This window comes from Trypanosoma conorhini, assembly GCF_003719485.1.
Source record: "Trypanosoma conorhini strain 025E chromosome Unknown Tco_14.4_contig_00169, whole genome shotgun sequence".
NCBI lineage: Eukaryota > Euglenozoa > Kinetoplastea > Trypanosomatida > Trypanosomatidae > Trypanosoma > Trypanosoma conorhini.
Genome location: NW_021704258.1, coordinates 19,122 through 32,153, shown reverse-complemented (window position 1 = coordinate 32,153; position 13,032 = coordinate 19,122). Strand labels below are relative to the sequence as shown.

Below are 13,032 nucleotides of genomic sequence, written 5' to 3'. Positions count from 1 at the left end.
CTTCACCTCCTTGCCCTTGGTGTTCGTCCTGTCTCCGCCGGCCCCGTTGCCCTTTTTGTTTTTTTTTTGTTATTTCTTTCTCTCTCTCTCTCTCTCTCACACACACACACACACACACACTCCGACGTCGAAGTCGAAGCGGTCACGACAACTACTGAGGGCGAGAGAACGACCCACGGAGGGGACAGCGTGAGCGGAAGGGAAAGGAAAGAGTAACGAAGCAAAACTTCGATATATATATATATATAATGTACGAGATGGAGACATTCCGTGAGCGGACGTTGGCGAATCGCTACCAACCGCGGCAACATCTGCCTCCGAACTTCCCCAACGTTCTCAAGGAATACGCTCGTGAGGTGCTTCGTGCCCAGCCTGAGGACGTGCTGCAGTGGAGCGCCAATTACTTTAAACGGCTGGCGCTAGAATCGGACCCGCTGCAGGCGCAGCAGCTCGCGCCTGCCCACCTTGCTCATGCGGCGGAGGACGAGGAGCGTGAGGCAATGACGCAGCGTTTGGTGAAGATGTTTGCTGAACTCGATAGCGGTGCGTCCGGTGTTCTGCCCATACAAACCATAAGGCAATCGCTTCTGGAGACGTGTAAGCTTACCCCCTCGCAGGCGCTCTACGTCATGACGACCACGGCGCTAGCGGAGAGCGACCCCGTAGACTACAACGCATTCGCTAAGGAGGCGTGTGGTGCGGTACTTTTCTTTGAGCAGACGCGTCACGAGTTTGAGGTGGGCAGCGTCGAGGACGCCACCGTTCATGGGCTGTCGAGGCGGGACGTGGAGCAGGAGTTTCTGCGCATCCTGCGGTACGCGGACGAGGCAGCCACAGGTCTGCTTCCCCTTGATCGCTACTGCGGCGCCCTCGCCAACGCCCCGTACCACCTCACCCGTCGCGACTTGCGACTCCTTCGCATCGAGGCGGCGCGAAACAGCGAGAATGAGGTAGACTACGAAGCGGAACTTGCGTACATGTTTGATCGACTTCTGCTGGCCGAGCAGTTTTGCCGTTTCGACGAGGATGCGTGACCGCCGCCCCCCTTTGTTTGGCGGGTAGTTCCAATGTAGAGTTTCCAAACCGCAAATGAGAAGAACCGCGGCAAGAATGCAGGGGAGAAAACACAGATTTGGATGCCCTGTCGCTTGTCTGGTGAGGGTGTTTTTTTTTATTTGTGTTTGTCTTTTTTTTTGTTATTGTTATTGTTGCTTTTGCTGTTCCACTCTTTGCGGAAGGGAAGGCTGTGCTCCGGTCGCGTTGCCTGTTGCACTTTTTCGCTATCACTGTTTTGCTTCCCATGCTGTGGGACGTCCTGCTCGCTCTCTTACCCACTCCCTTTCTTTCTTTCTTTCTCTTCATGTTTTTTTTCTTCTTCTCTGACTTGCCCTGTTGTGCTTGCATCGTTTTTTTTTTCCGTGGCGCAACTTTCGAGTGCCGCCCCTGCGCTCATTCTTTTTGCACTCTGGCGTGGCTGTAGGAGGCGTGGTGACAGCGGGGTAGTGGTGTTTCTCGCCGTGCGAACCCGGTTGCGATGGACGTCAACACACTCCTAGCATTGGCGCAGAATGCGACGGATGTGGGAAACTGCAAGGCTGCACAGGAGTTTTTCGAGGTCGCCTTGACGCGCAGCCCAAACAACATTGACGTGCTGGAGGCGTACGCGGAGCTGATGATTCACCACGTGCAGGATATTCCTCGGGCGAAGCAGATGCTGCAGCACGCTATCGAGGTGGACCCGCAGCACGGTTACGTCAAGTACCTTAATCTGGCTCAGCTGTCGGAGGCAGAAGAGTCTCTGGAGTGCTATCAACGTGCTCTGCAGCTAGTTCGCGGGGAACTTCACTCATGCAGGAAAAAGAGGAGGCGGGAGACTCTGAATGAAACCCTTTCCACGATTTACTGCGCCATTGCTGAGCTATATTTAACAGACCTGTGCTACGCCCCCGAAGCGGAGCCACGCTGCGAGGAGGCCATCCTGCAGGCGCTGAAGTGCAACGGACGGAGTGTAGAAGCTCATCAGTTGCAGGCCTCCCTGCGTCTTAGTCAAAACCGCCCTGAAGAGGCGCTGCAGTCTCTGCGTCGCGCGGTGGATTTAACACACCTCCTCAGTGAGGCACATCAGCCCACGTACGATTCCAAGGTGGAGCTGAGTCGTCTGCTGATGCAAGTGTCACCTGACGACGCCTACCGCTTCCTGCTGGAGATCCTGCAGCTCGGTGACAACAACCCGTACATTTGGTTTCTGTTGGGAGAATCGGCGAGACTGCGTAAACGATATGTCGATTCCGCGCGTCTGCTTCGTCGAGCCCGCGTCATGCTTACAATGTCTAACGGTGATGCGGAGGCGCTGGCGGAGGTGGATGCGGCGATCGGCGTGTTGGTGGAGGAGATGGGCGGCCCGGCGGCGGTGGAGCAGATCGCCGACTTGGATCATCCCAACCCCATCGAGCTGCTCATGCCAGAGGACGGAGGGGCCGACGACGCAGACGACGAGAGCGAAGAGATGGATAAGCGCGAGTGGGAATCGTGCGATGACGAGGATTAACGAGAGAGCAATAACTGGAGGCGGTGTACTGTAAGCGAGTAACAAGAGAGCAGCAGGAAGTTCCTTCCACGCGGAGAAAGTCCAAACGAACAAACAAACAAAAAGTTAATGGAAGCAAGGAGTCAGGGTGTGGTGGCACCACTGAAGACGGATTTTTTTTTATTTTTTCTTTTTTTTTGATGCTGCGGTTTTTCACTTTTAATTTTTTTTTTTTACTTTGCTTTCCACCTCATGTTTTCTCTGTCTGGTTTCTTCTTCTTGTCTGACGTGGACGGATGCATGCACACCTGCACGGTTTGGTTGCCCGGACTTGCGAGGAGTCGTCCTTGTCGCACTTGCCTCCCCGCTCGGCAACACGACGCCCAGTTGTGTGTTTGTGTCTGCATTTCTTCACGGTGGTGGCGGTAGGGGGTGCGTTGCCGCAGAGCCGCGAAGATGAGCCTCGTGACGAACCCGCGGAGCATCGTCATTGAGAACGGCGATCTTTTTGACGACTCCTCCGACGAAGAGGTCGGCGTGGAGGAGGGGCGCCTGCTTGCAGCCCTCCGTGAGATCCGGGGCGTGAGCCTCCACGGGGTGGGCAACACACTGGAGGCGGCAGAGCGGGGGAGTTCGCAACGCCCCGCTGCGGCTGCACAACAACGGCGCCCTCGACAAGAGCAAGCGGAGGCGGAGGCGCCGCAAAAGCAAGCGCGACGGCCGAAGCCACGGCGGTTTGACCCAAAGGCTCTGGAACGCCTCAACGTGTCCACGGCGGCTTCCAGGGCAAGGTCGCAAAAGAAATATGTGGACCAGTTGAAGGAGAAAAAGGCGCAGAAGAAGCCTCACGCGCCACGGGCTGTGTCTCCCACCGCGACGAGGGCGGGGCTGCGCCTCTACGCGGCAGCGATGGGGTGCAAGAAGCGCCGCGAGGACAGACAGGTGGAACAGGAGAGGCTGCAGAAGGAGTGTGAAGAAAAAATGACGTTTCAACCACAGATATCCTTATTTGCTAAGCAGCTTGGAAACGCGGGGTGTGCGCCGCTACTCGAGCGCCTTGAATACACAAGAGAAAAATTTGCCAAGAACGCGCTTCTTCGCGAGCGGGAACGTATGGATCGCGCCATGGCTGGATGCACGTTTCATCCCACGCTAGCAGCCACCTCAAGAAAGATGACGGCGATGCGTCGAAAAAGTGAACCCTTCAATGATGCGGGGGAGCGTTTGTTCTTTGAAGGGGGCCGCCGCCTGATAAGGCAACAGCTTCGCGAACGAATTTTAGAAGAGGCATTTGACAACGGCGTGATTGGCGACTTTCAGATTTCAAACGATGCCGCGGAGGCGTTGGCCTTGCGATTGTGGAACTGGCAAGAGAACGCGGACCGCCACCGGGAGGCCGCGCGGCGTGAGCACGTCCAGGGTGTAACAAGGCCCTCTCCGTCAAAGTTTCGCCGCGTGCCACAAACACAGCGGGGTCAACACCGCAGCTGCAACCACATTCGTCATTCTTCCGCGACGTCGAGTTCGCCGCCTGCGTCGGAGCACAAAGTGCCGCAGCATTTGCCGGAGGATGAACTCCGTGAAATCCGCTGTCGTGCCCTTTTCAGTAAGTACGCTTCCTCGGAAAATTCCGCCTCTGTTCACCTGGCCGAGGTAAAGAGACAGGTACGTGAACTGTTCCCGGAGGACTCCGGTATTGTTGTGGCTTTGGCTGCGAGCTTTAGCGACGCCGATGAGATTAGCAAGACGGCTTTTGTAGAGAGTCTTATGCGGTTTGAGCAGTTGAATGGACCCCAGCCATGGGGAAATCCGAAGTGGGCCCATGTCACGTCAGTCGCTGATGAACCTCCGCTACTACTTTCAGCGTCCTCCTCGTTAGCTCCGCGTCGGGTGGAGGCTGCAGCCACGTTGCCTGGCAACCTGCAGCGGTCGAATTCAGCGCATGCAACTCCTTTGGCGAGGAAGCAGAAGGCAGGGAAGAAGGATGATGTGCCGTCGAGTTCATCATCCGACCGGCGGGCATCATCGCTGACGCTCGGCAGGCGCTCGTCAGGCGGAGCCTCTAATGGTCTGCAGAGCTGTGGGCCGTGCCCCCGCCAACACGAACGACATGTGACGCCGTCGACGGCGCTGCAGGAGGTTAGGCGGCGAACCGCTGAGCGAGCTGCTAGCGAACCGGGGCGCCGGTCCCCAGAGCGGCACGAGACCATGCTGCGCCAAAGGCGGGAAGAGCTTCTGGCAAGACAGCGTAGCATCCCACGCGAGGTGTCCAACGCGCACGAAGCGCAGGAACGGTCGTGGAGCCCGGGAAGTGTAGAGGTCTCGAGTATCACAGAGGAGGGTGGAAGCACACCGAGCGCGAAGCGACCGGAGGAGATTGTGGCTGAGTTGGAAGCATTGATTGCCACCCCTTCGAAGCGTTCTGCTACGGCTTCGCCGACACGACCGAGTAAGCGGCACGGTTCCGCTTCCCATGGGGGCGAGGTTTCCTCCTTATCCACTTCACTGAGAAGACGTGCACAGAACGTGTCTATTCCTGGCAGCACACGCGGCGTGGATTACTCAACGGCGAAGCAGCGCCACCTAACCCGTCAGAAGATTCTAAAGGAAGTGGAACAAGTCCTTGGTGCAGGGACTGTTTTTGTGGCAATAGACTAATCTTTGCTTAAAGCTTCGTGATTGAAGTAGATTACCTCCCTTAGATGGCGCAGCGCGCAACGCGTATTTTCTTAATATTTTTCTTGTTTCCATCCTTTACATGTACTACCTATGGTAATGAGGGGGAAGGGGCGTTTGTGGCCTTTGCTGTGATGTTGTGCCGGCACATGCACACTCATTAGAAGTGTGTTGCGTCTTCTCTGCCTTGGTTTGTGAGTGTCTCTGTTTTAATGTTTTCCCTTATTGACCTTTTTATTATTATTATTTTTTGTTTTTGCATGTTTTACCCTTTCTCTCTTTTTTTTTCTTTCCCATTTTCTTTTCTTCTCCCTTTCCATCTCCGTGTTCAATGCGTGTCACCCCTTTCCGGTTAAGGGCAGTGGTGCTTCTGCCAAGTACTCCCTTAATGGGCGATCCTTTTGTGCGCCCGGGGCTGGCGTATCAGCCGCACATTGAGCAGGTGCTGCTTCGAAACGAGGGAACACTGACGCTGGAGACCACCAAGGAGGAGTGGATAAGGTATCAGCACCGCGACACGTTGGCGAGTCTTATCTTACATCGGGACCGTTTGGAGTATCTTTCACTGGTGGAGAACGCGGCTCCGGCGCGGATGGAGCGTATTCTCTTGGAGCGTGCCGTAGACCCAGTTAGAAAGAGAGAAAGGTCTAACACCTGACAGAATGTGGCGTCTTCCCACCTTTGAGGAGCCACTGTCTGTGCGTGAATGTGTGCGAGTTTGATTGTTTTCGCGGGGATTTAACACCAGAAAAGGCTGCTTCCTTTTTATTTTTCTTCTTCCTGTCTCTCTGTTTTCACGTGTCTACAACACTTTTTCGTGGTGTACGCTGTCACTTTCCTCCCGCATGCTGTCTCTCTCTACTGCAGCCACACACCCACACACAGGAGGAACGTATATATTACCTAACGCCGTGTAGAGAGGGAAGCCATGTGGCATCGCCCGTCAGCGCTTTTGCCGCCGAGCGTATTCTCTCAATTTGCTGCAGCAAGAACTCAGCGGTGCTTTCAGGGGCGGATTCCGAACAAGGGTTATCGTATACAGCCCGCGGCGCCGGATAGGTTGAAAGATGCCGTGGCGCTTTTTGGGGCGGATGCGCACAATGTCACGCTCGATGACCCGCCCTATGTGCCGGAGGAGCAGCGGATGCACATGACCAAAGAGATTATGGGCAGCAATCAAAACATGAAGAACCATTCCAAGTTGGATCGCTTACGAGCTGCATTGGACGCAGTACACAATGAGGGACCCAATCACGAGGCGTGGAAGGAGGTGTGCCTCTTTCTTCGTACCACAGAGATGTGCTGTGAGCTGCAGAAGGATCCCACCGACGTCTTTCCCAAGGGGAAGAAGTTGTGGATTAATTTAGACGAGTGTGAGGAGAGGCGGCTTCCTGTGTTAATGCAGATGCCTAATGGGATGCTCGTTCTACCAGTCTTCTCAATGGAAGAGTATCTTGATCACTATTTTTGTAGGGTGGACGTCTTTGAGTCCTGCTGGTTTCCCATTCCCAGGATGGGCACTCGATTCGAGGAGTTTTGTCAATTGCCCTTTCCAGTGACGGCTGTTGGGAGTATGCAGCACTTTAGCGCCCTTGCCACTGTGGCGTTGCGAGTATCTCAGTTTGGCATCCTAGTCAATCCTGGTCAGCGTACCAGCAAGTTCATCACCTATCCGGAAATGGTGGAGCTTGCCAAGCAGCGAAGCATGCGACCCAAGGAGCGAAACACAGACCTGAAGCGCAGAACTAATGGTGTGGAGGAAGATATATTTGATCGAAGCTTTCTTTGTGGATTCGACACGACAAAACTCGTTATGAAGCGCATCGAACCTTTTCAACTAGAGGAGTTGCTTTGTCATAGGCCAAGGATTCCACCTGTGGCACAGTTGGAGTTGCATCTTCTTCTCTTTGAGTATGAATCGATAACCAAGGTCTTTGTCCGCACAGTGGATCGTCCACGTTGGCGCCGTGTGTTTGGTGCCTCTCAGAAAATGACGCAGATTGATGTGGTGATAGAGGGTGGGAAGCCTGATCGTGCCGTCTTTGAACGCATCAAAAAGTGGAGTTATATGCGGGAGTTTCATTCAGACGTGCATGTTGAGTTTACCGCGGTGGCACCAAAGGTGCAGGAGGGGGACGAAGCGCAGGCCGTGTATGAGACCGCTGACGGCAAACTTTTGCGTGAAATGAAGGCGTTCCGCGGTGTTACACTAAGAAAAGCAATTGGCTACGATGAGCCTCTCCTTGACGCCCATGGCAATCCAGCTTCATTCGTAGCACGACAGTAAAACGAGGACGAAGGCGGCTAACCTCGTGTGTGGCTGTTTGTATTGGGTAGTGGCGTTTGGGGTGAAGTCATGAGTTTGTCAGAGAGAGTAAGAGACAATGAGAGTATGTTGTCGCTGCTGCCTCCGCGTTTTTTTTTTTTGTCACAGGAACTGAGGGTGGGTGTGTGTGAGAGGGAAAAGTCCGCTATGTTTCATCACAGTATTGTTCGCCGCTGTACTTCAAGGCAGGTGCTGGTTCGCTGCGCTGACCCGCCATGACGCAAGCAGGCATACACCACACATTACCCATCATGGCAATGACGTCGCTGGTTGCTGTCTGGCACCCTTTTTTCTTTTTTTCTTGTTTTCTGTATGTGTGCGTTGTTGGCTCTTGCACGACACTCGACCCCCCACCGCACAAAAGCGATTGCCCCCGTGTCCTGTGTGTTGCAATGACGGCGGATACAATCACCTTTCTGCACACCCTCGGAAAGCTGAAGGAAACGGAACGCACGGGTTGGGTTGAGAATGGCATTCCAAACCCAGAGTCGGTGTCAGACCACATGTACCGCGCTGCAGTCATGTGTATGCTCTGCCCTGACAAGTCACTGGAACGAAATAAACTGATCCGTATGGCGCTCTGCCACGACATGGGGGAGAGCATCGTTGGTGACATCTCCCCAAAAATGAGTGTTTCCAAGGAGGAGAAGTACCGTCGAGAAAAGGCGGCTGTTTCACATCTTAGTGGCTTGTTGGGAAACGAAGTCCCATTGTCGGGGGAGCTACTGCAGCTTTGGGAGGAGTACGAGGCGCAAAGCTCACCAGAAGCGCGGTTTCTCAAGGACGTGGATCTTTTGGAGATGGTCACACAGGCGCATGCGTATGAGCTGGCTCACCCTGAGAAAGATTTAAGTTCATTTTTTCTTTCGGGGGAGAAGATCCAGCACCCGTGGGCGCGGGGCATTTATGAAACCCTCCTGCGTACTCGACCCTCCGTAAGGCAAAGGGAAAAGGGAGAGGAAAGACCAAAGTGAGGACGGTGTTGGGCGTAACGCATGAACTCTTTGTTGCTTGAGGGGTTAGCGTGGGTGAGACTAGTGGGGCCAAATCGCTGGTGCAGTGGTACATGTATATATATATATATATATACGTATACACGCACGCTTTCTCTCTTTCTCTCTTTTCCCCTCGCCTATGGGGCGTCACAATACTATTATTCCCGTATGCATATGTATTGCGTCGTTTCTTTTTCTTGGATTGCATATTGAACGCTAAGTGTTTATTATTATTATTATTATTGCTCTTCGTTTGTTTGGCTATCGCTTTCTACCTTCTTTTCATGCTTCTCTTGTCGTTGCATGTGTGCCTCTTATTTTAAGCTATGGGGTTGAGGAATGCGGACGTTCATGCACGCATACTGAGGGCCCTCTCCGATAGAGGACTGAGAGTTGTGGTGCAGGAGGCGGTGGTGAGCAGTGTAGGCGCGCGGCTATCGCTTACCCCCTGCTTCACTTCACTTCCCTTCAAGCTGAACGAGGCGGTGCATGCCCTTTTGTTTCTCACGCAGTCGATGATTCGAAGCGATGCGGAGTTTGAAGTGGCCTTTCAGAGGAGTGAGGCCGCCTCGAAAAGACTTGCCGCTGAGTTTCCCGGGGATGCGGAGGAGTTTCTGCGAAGTGAAGACGTGACGGCAGCATTATCGTACATCACCGATTTGAAGCGGTTCCGTGCCCTGTGGGCCCTATTATTTGTCGTCAATTATCCACGATCGTCACCACAATTTGTCCCGCCTCACATTTTTGCTGTTCGCTGGTCGGAAGTGTTACGCGAAGATACTCCTCTTGGATGGCTTCGAGCGGTGCAGGAACAGGCGAAGCGGACCTTGGCCGCGATTCAGGCGGGGAACACGTCGCCCTTTACATATTTATTATTTGTACTGCAGCATGCTCTCTCCATGCGCACGGTGTTATTGGAGTGCGTCGCGGAAATGATGCTCAATTCTGCCGTGCGCTTTGATGTTATGGCCGTCGTGCGGAATATGCACAAGGCGTCTGAGGCGCTGAGGGAGATGGGGGAACTTCAGGGCATCTGGGAACAAGAGGGACTATTGTCGGATGCGCTTCGTGAGAGCTGCCTCTCGTATCAGTTTTCTGATCTTAACCTTTCACACAGTTTCTGGGATCATTGCGGTTTGGGCCAAATCCCCTCCCACACGGAGAGGCACGCAAAGTCATTTCTGCTTTGCCCCTTTTCTTGGATCCTCCAGCACCTCGTGTGGTGCCTGTACGGACGCCTAACACTGCTCTTTCAGAGCTGCTTCGTAGCCACGCCCCTTGGGAGCCTCTCCCGTCACGCCCAGAAGGAGGCGGGAGCCGCAGGGGTGGCGAGCCACGGCGGGTTACAACCCGTGGTGGGCCGCAGGCTCTCCCATGCGGACTCTTCCTTCGGGAGGAGACAGGAAGAACGTGCGGATTTGACCGGCAATTCTGCTGCGACAGAGGTGGTCTCGGTTCTGCGTAGGAGGGCGGTGACGTCGGCCTCGAGCGTGTCGGTGGACCCCGCGGCTGCGGGCCCACAGTCGCGGTCAAGGGTCGTGTCCCTGGCACGAGGGGAGTCGGCGGCACGCTTCGCGGAGGATGCGCCACCGCAAGCAAGTCATAGTGAGTTTCCTTTGCCGTTTGATTTAAATTATGCTGGCGCTGAGGGTAGTGAAAGCGGCTTCTTGGACACGCTTGGTTCCCACACACTGGCAGAAGCATTGTGGGAGATCACCCATGAGCGACCCCGTGCCACGTTGTTTTTGATTACGGACTGTACTCAGCGTCCAGGGGCGCGCGCATGGCAACGCAATCGTTGCACCGTCACCACCTGCGCGGACGATGTGGCGGGTCGACAAGGCATGGAGCACTGGGTGCTGAATTTTGTGTGTCCCAGTTCTCGACTGTCGGAGAATGCAATGAAGCGTGCGCAGCAGGAGTCAATGCTGCTCCGGACTGTTGTCTTTCAGGTGGCTGGATCAACGCAGCGGAGAGCACGGTTTACGAATGATGTTTCCGTGTTTTATGTGGTGCGCAGCGATAGTGACATGGACGGAGGAAGGCTGTACTTTGTTCTCCTGCTGCAACACGATGCCAGCACCAGCCATCTGCACGGCGGCATGGCGGATACAGGCGCAAAGGAGGTGACAGCGGAGGAGTCGCGCTGGGCGTTTCGCTCCCTGGAAGAGGTGTGTGCGGCGTGGAGTATGCCTCAGCTATGCAACCTGGCCGTTCGACTGGCGGTGGCTCTCTCGTAAGCGTGCATTCCGTGGGACATCTTCCCTCGAGTAAAGCCTCCCCCTTTTTTTTTCTTGTTGTTGTTGCTCTGTTTCGTCTTTTGCCGCCTCACCGTGGCGCCGCACGACGTCGTTTTTGTTGTTGTCGTTGTTGTTCTGTTCCCTCGTTCTTTTCCAAGTGATTGCTGTCGTTTTCTTGTTTGGGCTCCTCCTTACTTTTTGCTCTCCTGCCTCTTGTGCTCGTTGCGGCTCGGCAGCAAGAGCCATTGTACGCAAACACACACGCCCAGCGGGAAAAACTAATTTCTGCCGAGGGGACGCACAAGCGGGGGGCGGCCGAGCAGAAGCTCGAGTTTCACGGGACCAACAGCACAAGCAAAAAGACGGGGAGTGAGCGCTTCCACAGACAAGCGCCCCACCTGATTTTTTTCCGGCGTCGTCGCAGCCGCAGTGAAGAATTACCGGCGCGGAGATGCACGACGAAGGGGGCGGCGACCTGCCGAAGCCTCCCTCCAACCCGATGTCAGGGACGACCCCCAAAAGACGTGTCGCACACGTTGTGCGGAGAGAGCCAAGTGTGTCGTCGCTGAGGCCGGCAGGTGCGGAAAAGTCGCTGTTTTGCAAGCGAACTGGCAGCGTTGGCGGCGCCAGAAAAACGCAGACTGTGACGTCAGTCTCCAATGCTAGTGCGACAAGGCAAAAGCCAGCGTCCTCCTTCCCAAGGCCTGCTCTGATGAGGAACAACTCAACAAATGGTGACATGTTCCGCCGATTCACAAGCAGACCTCCGACTCCTCCTCCCACCAACCCAAAACAGGTGGAGGGGTTTCTGCACCGTATGCGAGAGGACGAGGCACGATGCACTAAACTGCATGAACTTCTGTGCGAGAGTAGGGGTATCCCGTTCCACGCGAGTAAACGGTCCTATTCTAGGACGCCGTTGCGTGCGATGGAGAGCCGAAACGACACCCCACGGGATGGCGCGATGCGAAGTCGTTCGTCGACGCCTGCACGCAATGTTGCCTCTTCTGTGCTGCGCCGATGCACCGGGTCAAGTGACAAAGTGCAGCTGTTTTCCACTCCGCATGCCAACGGAAAAGTGCCCATGTACTGTAGAAAGACGCCCAACGTCCAGCCGCGTGCGGTGTCAACCGCCGTGGGGTCTACGCCTGGAGCACCAGGCGGCAAGCGAACTGAGAGTGGCCTCGGCACGAGGCCAAAGGAGCAGGCGGTGCCGCCGCACCGTCCCGTCATCTCCGTCACTTCAAACAAGGGCGTGCCGGGGAACGGGGTCGTCGGCGCTCACGCTGATCGTGTAGTTCTGCAAGGCAAAAGCAGCAAACGACAACAGGCGTCGCCACCGAAGCCGCCGCCCCTTGGCACACCGCTTTCTCGCCGCCCGAATGGGGAGCGGCAACCAAAAGGCCGAGGGGGCACTGGGGCGATGTCGCCTCAAAGCATTTCCTCGCGCCGTATGAACTGCAGGACGGAGACGGCTCCATACATTGAATCCGCTGCCGAAGAACGATCGAGACAGTGTTCACCGAGGAAACTCGTGTACGACGTCACGGACGAAAGCCCGGCTCGTGTTGTTGAATGAGTTTATTTTGTTTTTGTTTTTTCTTTCTTGTATTTATTTAGTTATTTTTTTTTCCATTATTCTTGTTTTTGGAAGCTAACTTGTGCGCGATGGCCAGCCGCTAAGTGGGGTACGATCCCACCCGGTGGCCAGCCGTTGTACTGCCCGGCCAAGCGAGAGAAAACGCCGACGCGCACAACAAAAACAAGCAATCAAGCCCAAGGACAAGCGAAGACACCGACAGGAACCGCGGCACACCCCAACATTGTCAAGCAACGGAAAAAACAAATGTAGCGAAAGGTTAGCAAACTCGGGGCTACAACAGGGCCCGATTGAAGGCGAAGGGGACCATAATTCGGATAAAAGGAGATGAAGGCACAGCGAATCGATGAGCGCAGCTCGAGGTGAAGGAGCAATGGAGCGAGGGATAAGTGAAGCAGAAGTGAAGTGCTCATTCGTTTCGTGCCCTTTTCTTTCCATTTTTTTTTCACCGAAGCATTCTTTTTTTTTTTTGGTTCCCCGACTTGTGTTTTTTTTCTTCCTTGGTGTACATGAGTGCTTGCGCTGCGATGTATAGATGGCTGCACCTTTTGCCATTGCCAGGGAGAGTTGCGAGGGGAGTGGGGCGGGTGAGGGATAAATTGAGGGCCAGCAGCATAGAGGGTAAAGCGAAGTTAAATAATAAGCAGGAAAAAAAGACAAGTGGCACA

General features: G+C 54.8%; 8 protein-coding genes across 8 annotated transcripts, besides 11 other annotated features; all 8 read left to right on the top strand.

The window, feature by feature from the left end:
- Positions 1-52: 52 nt before the first annotated feature.
- Positions 53-79: a sequence feature (A-rich).
- Positions 80-98: a microsatellite.
- Positions 98-120: a microsatellite.
- A 111-nt stretch (positions 121-231) lies between these two features.
- Positions 232-248: a microsatellite.
- On the top strand, positions 249-1,034 carry Tco025E_03660 (uncharacterized protein; the record flags this gene model as incomplete). The annotated part of the gene is made up of 1 exon (XM_029370578.1): positions 249-1,034. One exon carries the CDS (start codon positions 249-251, stop codon positions 1,032-1,034), a length of 786 nt encoding a protein of 261 aa, XP_029229309.1.
- Positions 1,035-1,166: 132 nt separating this feature from the next.
- Positions 1,167-1,210: a sequence feature (A-rich).
- Positions 1,211-1,338: 128 nt separating this feature from the next.
- Positions 1,339-1,381: a sequence feature (GA-rich).
- Positions 1,382-1,534: 153 nt separating this feature from the next.
- Positions 1,535-2,548, top strand: Tco025E_03659 (TPR domain protein; the record flags this gene model as incomplete). Its single annotated transcript, XM_029370577.1, has 1 exon — positions 1,535-2,548. One exon carries the CDS (start codon positions 1,535-1,537, stop codon positions 2,546-2,548), a length of 1,014 nt encoding a protein of 337 aa, XP_029229308.1.
- Positions 2,549-2,700: 152 nt separating this feature from the next.
- Positions 2,701-2,762: a sequence feature (GA-rich).
- Positions 2,763-2,983: 221 nt separating this feature from the next.
- Tco025E_03658 (uncharacterized protein) lies at positions 2,984-5,185 on the top strand (the record flags this gene model as incomplete). Its single annotated transcript, XM_029370576.1, has 1 exon — positions 2,984-5,185. One exon carries the CDS (start codon positions 2,984-2,986, stop codon positions 5,183-5,185), a length of 2,202 nt encoding a protein of 733 aa, XP_029229307.1.
- Positions 5,186-5,534: 349 nt separating this feature from the next.
- Tco025E_03657 (splicing factor 3B subunit 5) lies at positions 5,535-5,861 on the top strand (the record flags this gene model as incomplete). Its single annotated transcript, XM_029370575.1, has 1 exon — positions 5,535-5,861. The coding sequence occupies one exon, from the start codon at positions 5,535-5,537 to the stop codon at positions 5,859-5,861; it is 327 nt and encodes a 108-aa protein (XP_029229306.1).
- Positions 5,862-6,131: 270 nt separating this feature from the next.
- Positions 6,132-7,490, top strand: Tco025E_03656 (uncharacterized protein; the record flags this gene model as incomplete). The annotated part of the gene is made up of 1 exon (XM_029370574.1): positions 6,132-7,490. The coding sequence occupies one exon, from the start codon at positions 6,132-6,134 to the stop codon at positions 7,488-7,490; it is 1,359 nt and encodes a 452-aa protein (XP_029229305.1).
- Positions 7,491-7,921: 431 nt separating this feature from the next.
- On the top strand, positions 7,922-8,503 carry Tco025E_03655 (hydrolase of HD superfamily; the record flags this gene model as incomplete). The annotated part of the gene is made up of 1 exon (XM_029370573.1): positions 7,922-8,503. The coding sequence occupies one exon, from the start codon at positions 7,922-7,924 to the stop codon at positions 8,501-8,503; it is 582 nt and encodes a 193-aa protein (XP_029229304.1).
- An 89-nt stretch (positions 8,504-8,592) lies between these two features.
- Positions 8,593-8,624: a microsatellite.
- Positions 8,625-8,748: 124 nt separating this feature from the next.
- Positions 8,749-8,768: a microsatellite.
- An 82-nt stretch (positions 8,769-8,850) lies between these two features.
- Positions 8,851-10,764, top strand: Tco025E_03654 (uncharacterized protein; the record flags this gene model as incomplete). Its single annotated transcript, XM_029370572.1, has 1 exon — positions 8,851-10,764. One exon carries the CDS (start codon positions 8,851-8,853, stop codon positions 10,762-10,764), a length of 1,914 nt encoding a protein of 637 aa, XP_029229303.1.
- A 108-nt stretch (positions 10,765-10,872) lies between these two features.
- Positions 10,873-10,899: a microsatellite.
- Positions 10,900-11,215: 316 nt separating this feature from the next.
- Tco025E_03653 (uncharacterized protein) lies at positions 11,216-12,343 on the top strand (the record flags this gene model as incomplete). The annotated part of the gene is made up of 1 exon (XM_029370571.1): positions 11,216-12,343. One exon carries the CDS (start codon positions 11,216-11,218, stop codon positions 12,341-12,343), a length of 1,128 nt encoding a protein of 375 aa, XP_029229302.1.
- A 1-nt stretch (position 12,344) lies between these two features.
- Positions 12,345-12,394: a sequence feature (A-rich).
- Between the last annotated feature and the right edge of the window lie 638 nt (positions 12,395-13,032).